The sequence below is a fragment of the Bidens hawaiensis genome, unplaced genomic scaffold (genome assembly GCF_021521415.1).
Source record: "Bidens hawaiensis isolate Kalapana, Puna unplaced genomic scaffold, B.hawaiensis_p1.1 tig00022328_1, whole genome shotgun sequence".
Lineage (NCBI taxonomy): Eukaryota > Viridiplantae > Streptophyta > Magnoliopsida > Asterales > Asteraceae > Bidens > Bidens hawaiensis.
Window position 1 is genome coordinate 315851 of NW_027493477.1, and position 22968 is coordinate 338818.

Consider the following 22968-nt stretch of genomic DNA (forward strand, 5'->3'; position numbering starts at 1 on the left):
ACGAAACTTTTCAAACAACGGTTTTGGTAGACTTTTTGTAAAGATGTCTGCTACTTGGGTATCGGTGGAAATGAACCTGGTATTAAGCTTACCAGAGGCAACCAATTCTCGAATAAAATGATAATCAATGTCGATGTGCTTTGCCCTTTTATGCGAAATTGGATTTTGACTTAAAAAACAAAGCACTTTGAAAAATAGGTGGCTAATTGGCTACCACCTAATATAAGTATATAACAAGCGGAAAAGAGGAAACGGTTAAAGCTCATACCATTTATTGTGACGTAACAAAAAGTACATGCCAGTTGAACTAGAAAGGCAAGGTCAACTGTGTTAAAGTTCAATACCAATTATTTCATGGGCAATGAAGATTTCAAGTATATCCTATAAGTTAGGAGAAGACAATAAAATAAATGATTGTTTTTATGTTTTAAGTTTTTCTGGTTTATCCTTTTTGTTGTTTTTGAGTTCGAGTACGTATAGGAGTTACTACCTTAAGCAACCGGACAAGTAAATGTTATTATATAACCAAGTTGCATAATAAGTTTATTGTATCAGTTTTATTAATTTTTTTCCATTCGTTGTTTTCTTAATAAAAAGTTAATAAAAGTTTGTGTTCTTGATACATTTGCTTAAAGTTTATCAAACTATATGGGCGAAGCCCTAATAATGCTTGAACCACACCTTTGACACCAAACTAGATATAACATCTTGTGTGGGGTTGTTCATGCATAGAAATTTTGACGGTAACTTTTTCCCATAACAGAACTTCAGTCTACATGTCCAAGAAATTGAACACTATAAATACCACCCTGTAGACATATATCATGTTCTTCGACATCTCAAACTTGTGAACTTTACTCACTTGTATTTAGTAATGCTTATGTTTAATATATCTCATACAAATAATGACTTCTTGTCGGAGTGCCCTTGGAGCTCTAGATCTGGGGAGTTTAACAAGCTTTATTTATTTATTTTGTGGTTGTAGCTCATGAGCCAGAGAAAAAAAGAAACGAAGATGCATCACCAATGAGATCATCGAGATGAACCTAAACCGGATGAGTTCAATCCTGCACTACAACTAGAGGTGACTAAAGTCTTGTAGCAACATAAAAACAAAATACGGGGCATGAAGTGGCAATGAGATTATGGAAAATTTTATAATAAAAACTTTGAAAAGTTCGGTCCAGCCATTGATTTAATTTGTATGTCTGACCCATAACCAAACAATCTAAATAAAGGCAATTCAAGAGTACTCAATAAAATAGATTATGTAGGTCGTTTTACGCACTTATTTGGTTTTGAGAACAATGCTAGTTACTCCTATTCATATGATTTACCAAACCTTTGAGTTAACTAGCATATTTTACTTTTTTTTTTTTAGTAAATTCAAACTCTAGATTTGTTAAGCTATTAAAGTTTTTTAAGCTGATCTTGAGGCTCAATTGTTATTCTACTTGCAACCTCTTAAGGTAGCAAACAACTTTAGTCACAAGACTTATTATATTGATGTAATTGCCTCTACCTATTATGGAGAGACCCAACTTCTATATATAATGATAAAATACATATAAACAAGGTAATACAATAAATATAATAAATGCATTAAATACAAAATAACAATAAAGAGTAATTTGTGGGATTGAGAGTGATTCGTGGGATTGCTTTCAATGGCCTTGCTGTCTATTATCCCCCCTCAATCGAAATGGCGGCGAGCATACACGAAGTAATTCCCGAAATTTTTCAAATTGAGGTCTCGGTAAACTTTTTTGTGAAAATATCAGCTAATTGAAGCTTGGTAGGAACAAAGCGAGTATGAAGCTTGCCCAACATAACGAGTTCTCGAACAAAGTGGTAGTCTAAGTCGATGTGTTTGGCCCGCTTATGAGATACCGGATTTTGACTCATGAATAAAGCACTACGGTTATCGCAAAGCAACGTAGGTCTATCCAGCGGAAGGGCATTGAGCTCACGTAACAGGTGGGTTATCCTAATGATTTCAGCAGCCGTATTTGCCATTGCCCTATACTCCGATTCACAACTCGATCAAGAAACGGTTGGTTGTTTCTTGGCGCTCCAAGAAACGAGGTTTCCTCCTAAAAAAATGGAATAACCGTAAGTAGACCGGCGTGTTTCAATACATCTAGCCCAATCCGCATCGGAGTATCCCAAAATAACAGTGCGCTTAGGTCGTTGAAAGACAAGACCATGCGACATAGTACCCTTGACATACCAGATTATTCTTTTAACTAGTTGAAAATGATGCTCAGTTGGAGCATGCAAAAATTGGCATGCTTGATTAACGGCATAAGAGAGATCGGGTCGGGTAATAGTTAAATATTGTAAAGCTCCAACGATCGATCGATAGAAAGTAGGGTCGGAGTATGGGGTACCATGAGATGTGAACGAATCGGTGGTGGCTAAATGAGTGGGAGCAGGTTTTGTATCAATGAACCCGACACGTTTAAGGATATCGTGAGCATATTTTGCTTGGCTAAGAACCAACCCACTATCTGTGTGAACAACTTCCAAGCCCAAAAAATAATTTAACGACCCCAAGTCCTTGATGGCAAATTCATTATGTAAGTGATTAATAAAATTGGTGAGCATAATGGGCTTGTTACCAGTGAGGACAAGATCATCTACGTAAACTAAAAGATACATAAGACAATCTCCTTTATTGAACACGAATAAGGACGTGTCGGCTCGACTACATGTAAAACCGTAAGCAACAAGAAACGAGCTTAACCGTTGAAACCAAGCACGCGGTGCTTGTTTTAGTCCATAAAGAGCCTTTTTGAGTTTACATACATGATCAGGAAATGCCAAATAAACAAAACCCGGTGGTTGTTCCATGTAAACGGTTTCGACTAAGGAGCCGTTTAAGAAGGCGTTGTTCACATCCAATTGATGGAGTGGCCATTGATTGATAACAACCAAAGATAGGACAACACGAACTGTCGAGGCTTTAATAACTGGACTAAAAGTGTGAGAAAAATCAAGACCCCGAATTTGAGTGAAGCCTTGTGCCACAAGTCAAGCCTTATGTCGATCAATGGAGCCATCCGAGAGGTATTTAGTGCGAAAGACCCATTTGGAATCGACTACATTAGCGGTCGGGGGCTAGGTACTAGACTCCAAGTATGATTCTTTTGAAGGGCTAGAATTTCTTCATGCATTGCATGCATCCAATGGGGACTCTTGGATGCGGCTCGAAAGCCCTTGGGATCAGAGGCAGCAAACAAGGCTTGATAGGGAGTTTGGTGAGGAATATGGGCAATGGTGGCTTGATGTTTAGGATTGGCTTTAAAAATACCAGCCTTGGAACGCGTGATCATCGGGTGAGCCGAGGCCGTTTGTGATGTGGGTGGAGCTATGGTAGGTTGCGACTCGGTATGAGAGGTGGATGTTTGAGTGGTGGCCGAAGAAGATGGCGAGGGAGGTGGTGTGGTTGAAGGTGAAGTGGCGGCTGATGACATTGGTGAGATAGGTGTTTGGGGTGTGTTAGGGTGATGCTCATGGACAGGAGCAGTATGGTTCGAAAAATTATTTTTACACATTGAGCGAGAAGATATGGTAGGTGTGGAGGGAGGAGGATTATGGTGAGATGGATGGCTAGTAGGTGAGGGATAATTTTGTGAGATAGTGGAATCTTCTTGATAGGTGGAAATGGTTAAAGTATTTAAGTCATGTGAAGAAAATTGACCATTAAACGGAAAAAAAGTCTCATCAAAACATGCATGGCGGGCCACATAAGTTCGAGAGATTTGCGGGTCTAGACACTTATAGCCTTTGTATTGTGTTGCATAACCCATGAAAATGCATGGGTTGCTACGAGGTGCTAGTTTATGTGGTGCATAATCACGAAGATACGGGTAAATACGACATCCAAAGACTCTAAAATTTGTGTATGTCGGTGGTGTAGAGAACAATATCTCAAAGGGTGATTTATTATTTAAAATGTTGGATGGTAATCGGTTGATAATCTATGTATCGGAGCTAAAAGCGTCAACCCAATAATGAGCCGGAACTCGAGCGTGAAATAGCATAGCGAGTCCCGTCTCTACTATGTGTCGGTGTTTCCTCTCGGCTCTACCGTTTTGGGGAGAAGTGTAAGGGCATGATAATCGATGAAAAGTACCATTGTTTAAAAATTTGACGAACGTGTTGGTTTACAAATTCCATCCCACCATCACTTTGGAAAACCTTGACTTTTCTAGAAAATTGGGTTTGCACAAAATTCAAGAAAGTTGATAAGACGGAGTAAAATCCATTCTTTGTTTTGAGCGGATAAAGCCATGAAAACCGCGAATGATCATCAACAAACACGACATAATATTTATATCCATCAACACTCACAATGGGAGAGGGGCCCCACAAATCACAATGAACAAGATCCAAGGGATTTAATGCACGTTTTTCATTTAAATTGAAAGGCATTTTACGAGCCTTGGCAAGTTGACATGGGGAACAAACAATGGGTTTAGGTAAAATAGAAGTAAAAGACAAGCAACCAAGTTTTTTTAAAACATAAATAGTATCAAATGCAACATGGCCCAAGCGATTATGCCATAATTCAAAAGAAGCTTTATTTTGAGAAAGTGAAGCAACGAGAGCAATATTCCCATCACTTAGCACATAGAGACCATTTTCACACCGACCTTGAGCTAGAGGTTGGCTTGTTTTCCGATCCTGAATGGTAAAGAAAGGTTGGGAAAATAAAATATCAACGGGATAATCGGTGGTTAATTGACTTATAGATAAAAGATTTTTGGTTAAGTTGGGAATAACCAAGACATCTTTTAAGGATAAGTTTTTATTTAAAGAAAATTGACCCGTGTGAGAAATGGGTAAGGAATTGCCGTTACCAAAGGCAACTTGAGAGTTACCTGAATAAGGAGCAGTGTCATGAAGAGGAGTTATGGAGTTTGCCATATGAGTGGTGGCTCCGGAATCAGCTACCCAATCTGGAGCACCCGATGTGACATGACACTGAGCCTGAAACGCTTGAGCAACGTGTTCATTGGCGTTTGGAGCAGAAGCAAACGAAGACAAACATGGGCATTTGTTTGCATAATGACCATCAGTTTTACATAACTGACAGTGAGGGGGCCGACGGGCACCACGGGAAAATGACTGAGAATCGGAGCCACGAGAGAAGGACGGTGACTTGCCCTTGCTTGCGGACGAACCCGAGGCACGGGAACGTTGAGAGTGGGCCGCAAAGGCAACAGGAGCAGGTGATGAATGAAGAGTTTGCATAAAATTCTCTTGACTTTCGGCCTTGATGACCAAATCACGAAAGGGAAGAGACTCTCTGTTGGTACGAATGGAAGTGGAGAAGTTCTCAAAGGATGATCCAAGACCGCATAGAAACCAGTGAGTCTTATCGCCGTCGGTGACGGGATAACCAATAGCAGCCAGTTGGTCACAAATAGCTTTAAATTTCCTGCTGTATTCCAGAACCGAACCCGGCCCTTGGTGAGTTAACGAAGACTATCACGAAGTATATGCATGCGTTCAATGCTACTGCTACTGTAGGCCGATCCGAGGGCTAACCATATTTGGCGGGCGGTGGTTAACCCTAAAACTTCGGCAACAGCCTCTTCGGTGAGCGATGAGTTAAGAAGCAGAATGGCACGTTGGTCAGCGTCTAACCAAGAAGCATATTCAGGGTTGGGAGATTCGTTGCCATTGGTAGAGACGACTGCAGCTGGAGCGATGACGGAACCGTCAATATGGCCGCTGAGTTTTTGGTAAGCAAATAGGGGAAGGATTTGGTTCTTCCATAGGAAGTAATTGGAGGAAGAAAGCTTAAAGGTGATCATATGAAGAATGGTTGTCATGAGAATGGTAGCATCAGATGATGAATTAGAGGCCATGGATGAGGAGGGGTGGGGTTCACAAAGAAGAAAAGGATGAAGAGGATCGATTAAAGTTCTGATACCATGTAATAATGTAATTGTCTCTACCTATTATGGAGAGACCCAACTTCTATATATAATGATAAAATACATATAAACAAGGTAATACAATAAATATAATAAATGTATTAAATACAAAATAACAATAAAGAGTAATTTGTGGGATTGAGAGTGATTCGTGGGATTGCTTTCAATTGCCTTGCTGTCTATTAGTTATGTGCAAAGGTAAATGAGTCTATTGAACTAAATTTGTTTAAGTTAACAAAAGTAGGCTCGAATGAACTAAACGAGTCAGTATTTTTACAAGTTCACACTCAAATCATATTTGACTCTCTAGTCTTTTTTTAATTAAATATTTTATGCCCTATTTTATTTTCGGATATATATTTAATTTATTAGCCATGCAATTATATGCTTTGCTATGTTAATATTATATGGATTTCACCTAGGGCTGTAAACGAACCGAATGAACACGAATAAGGCCTTGTTCATGTTCGTTCGTTAAGTAAATAATGTGTTCACGAACGGTTCACGAACACTTACCGAACGAGATTTTATGTTCGTGTTCGTTTATTAAGGAAATTAATGTCTTCACGAATACAAACGAACACAAATAAAATTGGCAGAGCCTAGAGATTGAGATCGATGTATACATTAATGTGAATAATGAAAGTCTATAAACGAATCAGATGAACAGGGACAAGGGCATGTTCGTGTTCGTTCATTTAACTTTAAAAGAACACGGACACTTAATCAAACAAATATTTATGTTCATGTTCATTTATTTAAAAATGGACATTTGTGTTCGTTTTTTTAATCTAAACTAACATAACTGAATAAAGATAAACGAACATGTATGAACAAACGTAAATGAACACAAATATAAACGAACTTAAATACTAAAAACACTTAGATAAACACATATTAATAAATATAAAACCTTTCAGCAGATGTCATATCCAGATAATATTTAATTATTTTCTATTAATATTAATACATAAATGAACATAAATAAACAGACATAAACGAACGTTCATAAAAATAAATGAACAAACGGAACATGTGTTCATATTTGTTCGTTTAATTAAACGAACACAAATTTTTTGTTCGTGTTCGTTCGTTTATTAAATAAACAAACATAAACGAACTTTCTGTCAAACGGTTCACGATAGTTCACCGAAATTCGGTTAATTTACGGCCTAATTTCACCGTAAAAACGTTATTGGGCCGGGAAATCTGGTTTTTAGCCCAAAATCTCGCTGAATTACGGCTCAGTGACATAAAACCGTCAAACATAAAAGTGATAAACGTACGACTTGAGTTCAAGTTTGGGTGAAACTTGTTTCCAGTTTGGTCTTTCCGTTCATCGTACCTGAATTCCAGATAACGAATCAGAGGTAAACTAACTAACCATAACCACCGATCTATTATCCATCAATCCTTAATTTTCAATCTCCAATTTCCGATGTTACTGAACTCTTCGTGTTTTTTCAGATGAGAACATTTGCTACGGCGGTGGCGGCGGCCGTACTGTTGATTCTGACGGCCAACATAGGTGTCGTGTTGGGGATCAGATTTGTCATCGACAGAGAAGAATGTTTCTCGCATAAAGCCGAGTACGGTTCCACCGTTCGATTTTCGTTTGTTGTTATTAAAGTTGAAGGCGCCTGGCATTATAACGAAGACGGCGTTGATCTTGTGGTATTCATCGGATCTTTGCATCCTTCGATTTGTTTAATAATCAATTTCCAAACCTAATTCGTTAATTCCGATGATGTTTGTTTTTACTTTATTTGTTTCAAATTTTTGTATATATATTGTTATATCTAGTTATTGTTGATGCTTTTTCATGGCTAAAAGTATCCGTAGAGTACGAAATTGTAACCCTTGAAAGTTAAAATTAGAAATTAGGGTTGACCAATTAGAAGTTTTTTTTATTAATGAATTTTGTGATTATTAGGTGAAAGGACCAAAGGATGAGCAAATTCAAGACTTTCATGACAAAACGAGCGATAAATCAGATTTTGTGGTGCATAATGAAGGGCTTTATAAGTTTTGTTTCAAGAATAAGTCACCGTACCATGAAACTATTGACTTTGATGTCCATTCCAGCCACTTTTATAACGATGCTGAGCATGCAAAAGACGGTGAGACATTTGCTTGTCTTTTGTGCTTGTTACTTGTGTGTTATTTTTATGCTTGGATGTCATGTACTATAATACAAAACGGGATACATACTCGGGTGACATGTAGTAGTTTCGATTGTTGGACTTGGGCGGCCTTAATGTAAAATTGAGTAGTTAGGCTAACTTAATGATAAACTTGATTAGTTAGGTAAAGTTAATAAAAAAGCTTGAATAGTTGGACAGTCTCCTCATGCATTGTTATTTAAATTACATAATTGCTCTTGAGTTCATCATTCTTGCTCCCCAAATTTGCATGAATTGTTAAGGACATGTTAAAGAATTCACTGAAATAGTTGACCATGATATTTGCATATCATGTTGACAGTTTGCAGAGGTGGCTAAATGGATGGGTCAATGGGTTGAGTAACGTTTCAAAACAGGTTCAAGTTAAAAACAGATAAATTTTTAGTACGGGGGTGTTTGGCCTAGCTTTTATTTTTTGGCTTATGCTTATATTTTAAAGTAGCTTATAGCTTATTTTTTATTATTTGATAAGCACTTTTTAAGTGTTTGGATTAGCTTATATTCTACAAGTTGATATTAAGTTGTTAAATCCAACATTCTTTAGTTTGTTAAGAGTAATAAGTTGCTTCAATAATTATTAATCCATCATCATTTGAGGGCAAATGAGTAACTTACACCCTTAAACAAATAAGCTTCTTCAAATTAGCTTATATAAGCTTATAAGCATAAGCTTAAAAAGCTAAACCAAACACCAAGTTAAGCTTATTTTGTAAAAAAAAAAACTATAAGCTTTTTTAAAAAAGCTAGGCCAAACACCCCCTACATAATATGACATGTATGATAGTAATAATAATCTTTCTTTCTTAACAGTAGCTGTTTTAGAGGTTTGTGGCTCAATCTAGTACTTTCCCATGAACATGTTGTTCTGCCCATCTGTCCTGTGTTTTTTCATCCTGTTTTTTCTAAATTTTACATAATATAAAATATAACCCAAGCCAACCTAAACTGTACATTACTTAAAACAAGAGCGGTCCTTTTTGGCATTTTCACGAGAACAAATCCACCAGATTGTCTAGTAAAATGGTTCAAAATGTCTATTAATTTGTTCATCATAAAATGAGTGATTCGGTATATTTTGATTTTACATTTCGCTGGGGAAGAAAGAAGGAATAGAGTCTTTCGACATAAAAAGCCTATCCAGCTTGGCTATTCATTCTTTCTCAATTTTTATTTTGAATGATTTTTTTTGTTTGTTTTGCAGATCATTTCAAACCGATTTTGGAACAGATATCGAAGTTAGAGGATGCTTTATATAACATTCAATTTGAACAACATTGGCTCGAGGCTGAGACTGATCGTCAGGCATTAAGTATGATCTCTTAGCCCTTTAACAAAAAGACATAATAGATAAAGTTATCGCTTCAATTTTTTTGAGCATATTTATTTAAAATAAATTGTTCAAGAATTACATAGCAACGCAATTTACTCAATAGTGCTATTATTCGACGGTGCAAGTTGGCAATTATATTAACACTTTTACCAATAATAGCACCGCAATTTACATCATGTATGCTATCATTGGTTAAAAATGGTTAAGAGAAAGCATTGCTATGTCTGGGCCTTCAGGCTTTTTTGGACTGGGTTTCGGGTTCAAAACTGGGATTTTAGGTGTTTCTGGGTTTGGGCTAGGCCGGGCCTTAAAGCGGCCCAGATTAAAGATAATATTGCTGCCCAAATTTGGAAGTCAAACTCAACGGTTCCTATGACCGTCTAAATGGGCTTTAATATGTTTTGGGGTTATTGGGACTGGACCCATCTGTACATAAAGGCAACCTTTTAGGGCTATGTATTACTCTGGTTGATTGATGTGTTCGATTATTACAGTAAATGAAGGGATGAGCAGTAGAGCAATGCACAAAGCACTCTTTGAGTCAGCAGCTCTGATCGGTGCAAGCGTGTTGCAGGTGTACCTTCTCATTCGTCTGTTTGAGCGGAAACTCGGGATGTCCAGAGTTTAATGTGTGATCCATATATTGTGGAATGTTAACACCTTTTCATTTGTTAGAACTTTTGGTATGACTTATGAGCTTTATATACTACAACAAATTTGCACTTGAAACATGTCACTGTAGCTCAAAAGGACATTACTGCAATGGTTGATGTAGGGTATTTTTTTCAGAAATTTGATATCAGTACAAATACCTTATATTGTAACAGGTACCAGTACTGTACCAAACCGGTACCATATAATACACTTTTTAAAAAATATGGTATCGATTTTTTTGGTACTGCACCAGCACGGTACCGACTTCATTCCCAGTATGATGCCCCCAATAGAGATGAAAAAAGCACGTTTCAGATCCAAAATTGTTTCTAATACCCATAGCGAAGCTGGTCCCAAGCCGATTCATTCAGTGGGTTTTAGTCAATGTGGAAGCTGGTCCCAAGCCGATTCATTCAGTGGGTTTTAGTCAATGTGAAATTATATACGTTTAATCCGGTTTAAACGGTTTGGGAAAATCCTGTTTGAAAACCTAAGTGTTATACCATTAACTAATTGTTTTTTAAATTTGTTAATATACATAGGTATAGAATTTGTTACTTTATTAGTTTAATCACACTACTTACAAAACATCCTCTAATCTCCCTTATATGTTGCCCTATGCAACTCGTATCAATATCACTGGTGACTAGACACTTGGAGCAGATGCACATATAGCGATTATAGAACCTTGAGTTTGTTCAATGTGTTTGGGACCTAATATCTTTATATCGGACCTTTATCCGGTTCATCATTTAGTATGTTTCTGTTCCAGTTTGGTCGATGGCTCTCGTTTGACCCAACGTTACTGATTATATAACTTCAGTTTTGGATGCTAGAAGTTCTGAGTACTCGACCTAGGCAAGGAGTACTCGACTCACACGGTAAATTTTTAAGAAACTAATTTTCAAGAAATTTTATATGATAGGCAATCAAAGTACGTAACGGATAGGAATTTTGTAAATAAACAAACCAAGTAGAAATTGATAGATCAGCGATTCTTTTCGGATATAGATTCACTACCGAAACAAGCATTCGAGCTTTAATTTTTAACCGAAAATACGGATTCACACTCCGGCTAAGGAACCGAGTCTAATAACACCACCCAACACCCCACGGTTGAGCTAGCATAGATTAACCAACTTTATCTCAAAATCTATTGAAATAAAATTTACACAATCCATTGTCTAAGAACACCATCCTACAATCCATTGAAATAAAAATTAGGCACACGATTAATCAACCCCACGCTGCTAACATATAAGAAAGTTTTAATAAATCAACCGACTCTAGTTTAAATAAATGAAAATAAAGAAAAAGGATAAAAATAAGTTGCATGAAAATAAAAGGGAACATCTACATAGCGGTGGAACGTGGGGGCAAGACATCATGGTCTGACAATTTGACATGGTTGCATTGGCCTTTTGCTTTTCTTTCGCATGTGACGCGGTTGAGACCAAATTTACCAGAATGCCCTTGCAAGGTCCGGTAGGGCTGTAAACGAACCGAACGAACACGAACAATGCCTTGTTCATGTTTGTGCGTTAAGGAAATAATATGTTCATAAACGGTCCACGAATACTTACCGAACGAGATTTTATGTTCGTGTTTGTTCATTAAGAAAATGAATGTGTTCACGAACACAAATAAAGATCAACAGTAGCATAGAGATTGAAACCGACGTATTCATCAATGTGAATAATAAAAGCCTGTAAACGAATCTAATAAACACAAACAAGAGTATGTTTCTTTCGCTTAACTTTAAACGAATACTTAATCGAACAAATATTTATGTTCATTTTCGTTTATTTAAAAAAATGAACACTTGTGTTCGCTTATGTTCGTTTCTTTATAACCTAAACGAGCATAACTGAACAAAGATAAACGAACATAAATGAACAAAGGTAAATGAAAACAAGCAAACATAAACGAACATAATGAAAATACTTAAATGAGCACAATTAAAAAATATAAAACCTCTAACTAGATAATTCATCTAGATAATAATTAATTAGTTTCTATTAATACATAAACGAACATAAATAAACAGACATAAACGAACATAAATGAACGTTCATGAACATAGATGAATGAACGGAACGTGTGTTCATGTTCATTAAATAAATGAACACAAACGAAATTCCAGCGAACGGTTCACAAGCAATTCACCGAACATTCGGTTCGTTTACAGGGACTCAAATTGTTCATTTTTGAAACCACAGGGACTCAACCAGTTCAAAAAAATTTTTAAGGACTCATTATGCATCCGCCTTAAAACCACATAGAAGCAAACACTAATTTTCTCTATTTATAATGAAGATAAATAAAAAAGATACACGTTCAAATACTAAAGTATTTTAACATTTGATATATTCATTCTTTTAATACTAAATACAAATTGTAAGCATTTAATTATCCTCTTCCAAAATTGGCAATCGCAAACCCAAGGGTTTTTTCGTGGGGGCCAGGAATTTTAGGGGTCAGTTGACTTCGTTATATAATAAAATTTGACTATCATTATATTAAAAATAAAATTGTTTAGCTCGATGAGGAGCACGATGAGTATAAATGAAACATTTCACCCTTGGTCTTATATTCTAGCATTGCTTACACTTGTTTCCTGCCATAATTTCATGAAGATCCATGGCTACCTTTTCCGTAGTCTTAAGAGCATTGGTGGATTTTGTAAAACTTCTAGTAATGGATTTTCATAGTTAAAAAAGAAAAATTTGCTAGAGAGAGTACTTTAAAAGGAAATTAAAATGATAAACTTTTTACAAGATTTTCTGTTCACATAGTTTTCGTTATTTTCTTGATAAATGGCTGTGCTCATCATTTCAATTTGTCTTTTCATAGATGGTAGTGCAGTTGTTTACCCTGCCTTAGAATTATTCTTGTCAATATAGTGGCTACCGACCGACAAAGTGTGTATTGTGTGTAGTTTTGTCAAAGTGACAATCCGGATGTTTCACAATGCATTGCGATTTAGAAAGTTCTCTTATGGTCGTCTTCCAGGTATTGAGTTCTTGTCCGCTTGCCGAAGATGGGCGGATTTTGAATATGGAGAAGGATGGAAAGGTTACCACAAAGTCACCTCAAATGCTCAGTAATACAATGAATAATCATTCTTTGCTATGGATAGGAATAGGTGGGTTCCCCTAAAAGTTAATTTAATTCAATTGGAAGGCAGAAATTACCAACAATGGGTAAAATTGCAAGATCAGACGACCTTTACAAGAAAAAGGTTCTTGATTAAATAAAGCAGCGCCCTCTATGTGAAGGTGAACAAGAATCACCAAATCATATTCTACTCTTGTTATATAGCATCGGTAATATGACAATTGTTAGTATCGGATATAATAATCATTTAAAGGTAGTTTTTAAACTTTTTCTTTTTAATTTAAGATATATATATATATATATATATATATATATATATATATATATATATGATCAGGATCATGTGAGAACTTTTTGAGAATTGAAAACTATGAGAACCATTTTTGGATCACGAAAAAACCTAAAAATAAAAAACAAAAATCATAAAACAAAAAAAAACACAAAAATAAAAAAAGTAAAAAAACCAAAGTTCTTATTTATTATCCCGGATTTCTAAAAAAACATAAAAAAAATTCTCGGTTTAGCTAAATTATACATATATGTATAATATGTACATATATGTACACACATGTTTTTTTTCTATACAAATATGTATAATTAGTAAATGATAATGTAAATATGTGTACATTACGTAACTAGAGATTAAATGAAAGTATACATATGTGTATAGGTATAATACGAATTAAAAAGAAAAAAAAATCGGTTTTTTTTATTATACATATATGTATGATATGTGCACACGTCTTTTTTTTCCTATACACGTATGTATAATTTAAGGTAAATGATAATGTACATATGTGTACATTACGTACTAGAGATTAAATGAAAGTATACATATGTGTATAGATATAATACGAATTAAAAAGAAAAAAAATTCTTTTTTTAATGAAACCGGAATGAAATATAAGAATTTTGGTTTTTTTACTTTTTTTAAAATTTTCATTTTTTTGTTTTATAATTTTTTAAATATTTTTTTAGTGGTTCAAAATAGTTCTCAAATTTCTCAATTTGCCTATGGTTCTTTTAGGATCCTTACCGTATATATATAGGGTAAGGTTAAAATGAAAACCCATTTGAGTTGTGAACACCCGCGAAAACCCTATGTAACATCGTTTTTTTTTTGTTACATGTAATATATGTTGTAACATTTAATACAAAACATCGAAACATTAAAAAAAAATGTTTTGCTATTTTTTAACATTTTTTTACTAATTTTATATATGTTTTCAAGAGAGAGAAAAAATTATATTTATATTTACATTTTTTATTCACTTAAATTGTGGACCACAAGATTTAAACATTAATTAAAAACATGCGGTTGAGAATGAGTTTCTAGAGTTTTCACAACTCAAATGGGTTTTCATTTTATACTTAGCCTATATGGGTTAGGTTATAATAGGAAGTATACTTTTTGTAGGAAGGATAAGAAGTAATCTTGTCCATTGATTTTGAATATGGAGGGTTGAGATTAGTTTAGGGGGAAATCAAGTATGAACACAAGGTAAAGGGCATAAAATGAATAATACATTTGTTGACCTTCTCTCTCCACATGCAAGGCATATGCCAAATTCCCCCATCATTTTAAAACGTCAATAACTTTTTTTTACTACATTTTTATTGAAAAACAAATTCACCATAATAACGAATGTATTTTTATCTTTTATATGAGTACTATATTGTAATATAAAAAATAAAATAAAAAATTAGTGGGTTTTCTACAAATTGTGTTTTACAAAATTGTGTTATACAATAGTATTTTTCGTTGTGTTTTTTGCATTGTGTTATTTACATTGTGTCATACAACTGTGTTTTTTATTGTGTTTTTATCATTATGTTTTTTTTTTGATAGTGTATTTTTTCATTGTGTTTTTCATAGTGTTTTTCATTGTGTTTTTTCGGACTTTTCCGGCGAGGTGGTGGCGGTGGGTGACGGTTGTGGTGGCGGTGGGCGGTGGAGTAGTGGTGGTTGTAAGAGATGAGTGAAGATGTAATCGGGTTTTATGTAAGTGGGTTTTTGAAATTAATTTAAGTGGGTTTTGAGATTAAAGTAAGTGGGTTTTTGATATTAAAGTATTAGACTAAAATACCCTCCTTCCTAACCTTTTTAGGAAAATCAAACTTCTTGTTTGAACCTAACCCTAGGCTATATATATATATATAGGGTAGGAATCAATTAAGAACTCATGATTTTGTTGAGAACTCTAAGAACTTCTCTTAACCAATCAAAAGTTTTTATTTAGTTTATTTATTCTTTTTTCAAATGAGGCTAGTATGGTCTTTTTAAACAATAACCATATTCCCATTTTGTTGACTCAAAATTCCTATTTTTCCTCTCCGTTATAACTAAGGCTGAGAGGTGTGGGGGGCTTTAATGGGGCTCCAACCAATAATATTATGACGTGTGGCAGAGAGAGAAACCGGATAAGGGGGTGTTGGAGCCCCCGTTGGAGCCCCTGGCCCTGGTGTGGAGGGGTTCCAGCAGGGGCTCTAGCGAATTTTTTTTTTATTTTTTTATAAATATATTCAAACAACGTATTACTAAAAAAACTCATAAATTATTAAAAAAAACACACATTAATAAAAAAAACACATTAATATCTAAAAATAAAATAAAAATTAAAGTACTAAAAAAAACATTATTCTTATTTTTCGGCTTGGTCTTCTTCGATCAACCTCTTTCGGATACGTTCCTTTTGCTTTTCCATTAGCATTTGATCGACCGGATTTAGGTTACTGAAGTCTCTAGTAAGAAAGTCCAAATCTCTCATTCGACTTTTTTCCTTTTTGTCATTAGAGACCACCTCCATGGTTTTGTTGAATTTATTGAGGGATTCAACAAGATTGGCGATGTTTACGGCTTCCCCCTCAGCCGGTTTTTTCCCCTTGGCGTCCCTTCCCAATGGCCGCCTCCTCGGCGGTGAAGACGTTTCCTCCTCCGCAATGTTTAGGTCGAATCCAACGCGGCAATCCGACCCGGTTGAAGTGCTATAAGCTCCAGACGAACTAGTTTTAGTCCGTTTCGCCCTTACTTCCGCATCAAAGTCCGGCACCACCAGCTCAACCCACTTGGAACACCTTTTCAACCTCTCTCACAACAATAAATCGTCCCACGTCTTCACCATCCCATACCTCCGCAAACACTCCTGCTTCCACTCTTCGATCGTGAAATTGTAAACCGCCAAATCATCACTGCCACTTGGTCTCATACGACCGCTGTTCCTGTTGAAAAGATTAGTAAACAAGCCGACAAATTTTCTGATTTCGGACCACCGACCCGAAATCATATCGGCGTTCCGCTCTGTACTCCCAACGAGCATGTAGAACGTCTCCCTAACCTTTGTCCAAAAAATCTTGCTCTTTTGGTAGTCGGCTGCAAAATGAATAAATAAATTAGATTTCCATTTAACTTTTATATTTAACTTTTTTATTAAAAATCATTTTTAAAAACGTTAAAACAATTACCGCAACGCCGATCCTCAGAAATGACTATCCAAGCCCGACACAAGGCTTCCTTCTCATCCGATGACCACGGAGTGGCTTTCCGTTTCGTCCTCGGAGTCGAAGCCGGTCCGACCCGTCCGTTGCAAGTTGTTTTTTCCGGTGGACGCGTCTTTTTGGTCCCGTAGCTTCACCGTGTGATTCTTGTGTCTCCGGAACAACAAAGTTAGGAGACGGTTGTGTGTTGGATGGTTGAAAGCCAGATGATTCTTGCGGCTCCGAATAAAACATCGGTTGGTGCGGTGACGACCATAAATCGTCGTCAATATAATCTGAATCAAGGTTTGGGTACCAATTTCCAGCCATTTTTTTTAAAAAAAGTTGAGAAGATGAATTGATTTTGGGTGAAGGTTTGAAGTTGTGGTATAAAAATGGGTGAAATGGGGTATTAAATAGGAATTTTTTTTTTTAATTTAATAAGAGCCCAACGGCTCTTTTTCTAAAATTCAACAAGCTCCTCTCTCTCTTCTCCCGCTAACAGGCTCACGCCTGCATGGATTTTCGCGTTAGCGCCCCCGTTAGCGCCCCGGTGGTGTGGTGTTAGCGCCTGGGGGCGCGAGCGGAAGGGCTCTAGCGCCCCCGTTGAAGCCCCACACCCCTCAGCCTAAGCATATTTTAATCCTGTATGTGCAAAATTTTTTGTCACAAGAATGATTACATGTTTTGAAATACTGTAAACACATACGTCAATCAACAATCACATATATGTAAAATTTATGTATGTAAATTTTATAAACACATAAGTTAATCAACAATTACATATATATATAATTTATATGTAATTTGAGTATTGCATATACGTTATTTTTTTTTAAATATACGTTAACCAACAACAATTACATATGGTTAATTCCGTGAGTACATGTACATATATGCAACTTAAGAGTTAATATATGCGTAATTTTTTAATTACAAGTATGCATTTTTTGGTGCATATTTTACAAAAAAAGTATGTGTGTTTTAATGTTTACTCTATAATATTTATATATATGTGCAAGTGATCCATTTACAAACTGTATACAACATTAACTTATATGCAATTTAGTTATTTGTGCATGTGTAAGTTGACCTCCTTGTGTAATTGACCTATTTACACATTTTTAATTGACGTTTTTACAAGTGACCAACTTATATATGTATACGTTTACATGTGCGTAAATTACCTATTTACATATACGTAAATGTATTGATTACCTATATAATAATGCGTAAATCGCCTATTTACATATATGTAAATGTATTGATTACCTTATAATAAAAGTTTATGTTTTACGTATGTTTGACTAAAAAACTAACATGAACATGTATGGACTTATACAAATATATTATTTAGCATGTATTTTGAATTAAACGTGTAAATTGTCTGAAGCTTATGAAACAAACCTTGTAGACAAGGATTAAATAATATTACTTTTGATCTTCTTGCTCAAAACAAAAATATATAACAAGAAGAAATTTGATTATAGGCCAGTATGAGTTCTTAATAAAAAGTGTGACATTCGTCAATTTCGGGTCTTGTTTGTATTCGTTTTTGTATTTGCTTATTATGTAAACCGACCCGATTTGTAAGCCGAAGTTTATGTTATAATCAAAATGATGGATTTATGTTACAATATTTTTTCACACTTGTTGGGTCTTGAAAACATCCTATTTTTATTTTTATTTATTATTTATTTTTGTTGTTTTGTGTTTTTGTTTTGATCCATTTTGCATGAAAACTCTTGTGTCTCACACCCATATTTGACCACCAACATTACCCTATATATACACCACCTTTCCTCTTCATTTTCCCTTGCTACAACTCCAAAAAAAAAAAAAAAACTTTCTCAAACATCAAAGATTCAAGGTTATCTTCTTAAGTGTTCTTGAAGGTTTTTAGTCTTTCATCTTAATTAGTTTATGTAGCCTTATTAATACTTGTTTATGGTTGTGCAACATATATATAATATACACCCCTTGTTTACCTTTGGTAGTTACTTCTCCGATTCCGGTCGTTGAGGTTTCGGACCTCATAAGGCAAGGCTTCATGGAGGACTTCGTGTCCTTGATATATATACATCTATATAACTTGTTCATACATATTAATCTTGCTTATTTTAGTTTGTTGGTCATGTTTACAAGTTCCATGGTTATGGGTTTTTAAGAGTCTATGCTTCGGTTTAACCGTAAATAGCTCTAAACCGTAAATCGAAATTTGTTACTAGTTTTGTTAAATAATTGTTTAAACATACTTATTGTTAGATCTAAGTTTCTAAAATTATTTTTACAAATTCTATGGTTATGGGTTTGTAGAATCTTACCTCGGTCTTAACCCGAAACAGGATCCGAACCGAAAACCGAACTTTTGTTTAAAGACTTTATTGTTAACTTTTGGTATTTTTTTTATTTGTACATTATTATACAAGTTCTTTAGTGTTTGGACATGTGGAAACCATCTATGAACTTGTTGTGAGATGAAAACCGAACCAAACCGATTCTTACTCGCTTAAGACACACAAGTGTGTTTTTTTTAGCCATCAAGACTTGTATATTTCTTTAAAAATAGTTACACATTGATTTTTAAATATTTTCTTAAGTACTTGGAAATGTTGGATCCAACTTGATCTCATAACAAATTTTGGACCGACAAAACCGAACACTCGCTTAACGTGCGTTGTTAGTTCTAAAACAATGGAACTACATACTTGATTAAGTCTTATTAAATTTTATTGAGTTGTCTCATAACATTCAATATTTTGGAAAGTTGACTTTGGGTTTGACCAATTATCAAGACCCGAACCGACAACCCGAACACTCGATAAAAAAAAACCGTTTTAGTATCTTTATTCCAAAGGGATTTGCATTCTTGCATTTTATCCACCTTATTACTTAACATAGGTTGAGTAAATATTAAAGTTAGATACTTTAACCCGGTTTCGAGCAAACTTACATTTTTAAAGGGTTATTATTATAAATTCTTAAATAGTTACATTTTAAAACCTTGAACTTTAATTATTTACATTTCTCAACATTTATTTTGTTTAAAGACCTTCAAGACAACCTTTCTAAATTCAAGACTTCTTTTCTTTTTAGGCATTGTGCGTTAAACTCGTCGTTCCGACAAATCTCCAAATTATCATCTTTCAAGTTTACTACTTGAAGGTGAGTACTTCATACTCCAATTTCCATATTTTATTTTGGGGGTGACATTTCATACTTATTCAACAAAATGCTTTATATTTGAATCTTAAACCACAAACGTAGTTGTATACTTTACCTAAATAATTGCTCGATTTGGTGTTCTATGCTTATATGCCTATGTGTTTATCACTTTTGGTTGGTGGAACTATAAAATCCTAGACTATTTGGCATCCCCTTATAGCAAGGTGTCGTTAACGTAATGCAATTAACGATAATTATAAAATCCTAGACTATTTGGCATCCCCTTATAGCTAGGTGTAACTAATGTGTTTAGCGATATCTATTTATCCAAATTACCACTTTTATTTATCGTTTCGTATGCAAGTTTTGTGGCTATCTTTATTATATACTAATATGATTAAACTTATGAATTGCTCACCAACCTTTGTGTTGACAAACTTTATTTTATGAAATGTTGCAGGTTTGCATCTTGGTTGATTTATGATTGTGAAGAAAACGACATCAAAGACCTTAGGATATTAGTAAAAATGAACAATATCAAATTTGCCATATTTTGTGATATCTTGTTTATGGTTATTTTATGGATAATTGTTATGTGACATTTTCGATGTTGTAAAATGAAATGAGTTTATTAAATACTGTCACTTTAATTAGTGTCATGTGCTTATGGATAATCGTTACACCTCGGCATGTTCCGCCGCCTTTGGTCGGGGTGTGACAAAAAGGGTGTTCTTAAAGGAAACTAACCCTATATATATATATATATATATATATATAATAGGTGACAAGGAGATAAGTTTTCAACTGAGAAAATCAATAATTAAAGATTACCAACTTAAATCAAGAATCCACTCCATTCTTTCTTGATGATTATCATGATGAATATGTGATGAACTTGCTTTAATAATATATGATAGAATAACCCTCATTTCTAAGTGAATTATCCTATGAAAAAAAAAGAAAGTAGAATGCATATCTTCATGTCTACCACGAAAATGCCAATTTAAGTAAGCAAGTAGTTTTAATGAAGTATTAACATTAGGATTGACTTCGATTTCTCAAATACCAATTCTAACAACTTCGGGTGATTATAATTTATTCACACAACCTCCCCTTGGTTGATTTAAGTAGATTATAATTACACATTCCTTTAACACATGATTTCTTTAACTAGCATGATAACCTAATCAATCGTGTTAACAATTTTATTTCAGAATTACCAAAACTAGAGAAATTGATCATAGCTTGTATCTCATCATTTCTAAGTAGGATACATGTTTTGGATAAAATATCAAGATATTCTTTTTACCATTTCTAGTTTCCAAGAACATGAATGAATCATGAATGAGTGTTAATCATCAATCTTGAATGAGTAATTTAAAATAACAAACATGTCTCGTCAACGGATAATGGCAAAATAACCATGTACTTCACAAAAACTAATTCGCATATTCAATGTAATCATCAATTAGAACAAAGCTTCTTCATAGATTTTAGATGGTAAATAGAGGTTTAGCTTATAATGAGCATTACGATGAACATCAAAGAGAGTGTAGATAAAAAACACATGATTAAACTTGAACAATCTAACCAACATGAATGACACTTCTTTCTTCAATAATGATGATGATGGATGATGTTGTTGGATGATGATGATAGCCTCCAAGGCTACCAACTCTCTTGTGAAACTTCAACTCAAGTGAAAAATGAGTATTTTATAGTGAGAGCCCGTTCTAAACCTCTCCAAGCACACTTGGAACAATGCACATTACATTCCTATTTATAGGCTGTCTAGAGAGCCAGGCACGCCCCCATGCTTCCTGGGGCACACCGGCGTGTACAGTTGTCCAGGTGCATTAATTGTTCTGTCAGATCATACATGATGACTAACCACGCCGGCGTGCTTACTGAAGCACGCCCTCGTGTTTTTAGTGTCTGCCATATATTTTTTTGTCTTTTCTGAAAGGTGACCACACTGGCGTGCTTCCTGAGGCGCGCAGGTGTGTCCAGGTGTCCAGCAGATTTTGTCTTTTTCTATCAGGATTTTGTCGTTTTTGCATAGAGAAACATGAGGGTGTGCTGTTTGAAACGTGGGGGGTGTGTTGAGCTGTTTTATTTGATTTTCTTTGTTTTTCTTCGTGTTTCTCACTTGTTTCTTCGTTTGAGGTTGTAATATACCTGAAAGAAATTAACGCAATAAGTGATTATTTGAACGAGATAATATGATAAAATATGCAGTTTTGGAGATTATTTGATGCTTAAAATATGTATATTTTTTTATACATCATACACCCTTTCCTCGTCACGGGTGCCCACGCATGAAACCCCCACCCCTATGTTGTCTTGTTCGATGTCCTGGTTTAAAAATCCGAGCGTGCGTCCAAAGAAATCAAAAAGTTCTTCTATTGAGAAACTGTTGGGAGCTCACCTCGGGTTTCCTTCAATGGATGATCCAAAGCTCGTCCCGTTGATAGAAAGGCTTAAGAGTGTTATTTCCAAGTGGGCACATCCGTTCATCTCATACATTAGAGACGTAAACCCAGACGGTAAGCGGATTTCAAGCAATCGCTGTGGGTTTAGGGATAAATTAGAAACACTGGGCTGATGTTAGGCAAAAATTGTTGAACGAGATGGACACGAACGAAGCGTGGTGGAGGCTCATGTTTGATTAAGAGCATGACAATTTTTATGACACGGTTCATTCCAAACTAGACTGGTTCAATACCGTTAGACCGGCACCAAAGAGTCGTTGGTTCCACGTACCCCCTCATGGGGCACTTGGTTGTTCAGGCATACGAGTGTATTCTAGTGAATCTACATGGCAGTAACAGTCATTCTTGTTTCTTGATGAGACATGGTCCCACTAGCTGTCTGAGATTCCGGTTATAGCCATCGTTAATTAAGGAGGTAATCATTGGATCAATGTAAAATTGGAAGGGGATTTCCCAATGCCATGGCCAATAAGTAATTGAGCAAGGTACGCGTAACCAGAGGCACGACAGTGGGAAAGATATTATGAAGACCGCATAAATGAGTATAAGAACCTAAGCGAAACTTGGCAAGCCCCCAAAGGTTTCATTGATTTAGTCAGGGCGCG

General features: G+C 35.2%; 1 protein-coding gene across 1 annotated transcript; it reads left to right on the forward strand.

Moving 5' to 3' along the window:
- The first annotated feature begins 7415 nt into the window (after positions 1 to 7415).
- LOC143565404 (transmembrane emp24 domain-containing protein p24beta2-like) lies at positions 7416 to 10195 on the forward strand. Its single transcript, XM_077052387.1, has 4 exons — positions 7416 to 7622; positions 7882 to 8068; positions 9333 to 9440; positions 9956 to 10195. The coding sequence occupies exons 1-4, from the start codon at positions 7416 to 7418 to the stop codon at positions 10087 to 10089; spliced, it is 636 nt and encodes a 211-aa protein (XP_076908502.1). The 3' UTR covers positions 10090 to 10195.
- The last annotated feature ends 12773 nt before the right edge of the window (positions 10196 to 22968 follow it).

Bases quoted from the DNA above. Each gene is read 5' to 3' on its own strand.
- LOC143565404 (XM_077052387.1), top strand. From the start codon at position 7,416: ATGAGAACATTTGCTACGGCGGTGGCGGCGGCCGTACTGTTGATTCTG. The intron at 8,069-9,332 runs GTGAGACATTTG...TTTGTTTTGCAG, and splicing joins TGCTGAGCATGCAAAAGACG to ATCATTTCAAACCGATTTTG. The intron at 9,441-9,955 runs GTATGATCTCTT...CGATTATTACAG, and splicing joins GACTGATCGTCAGGCATTAA to TAAATGAAGGGATGAGCAGT.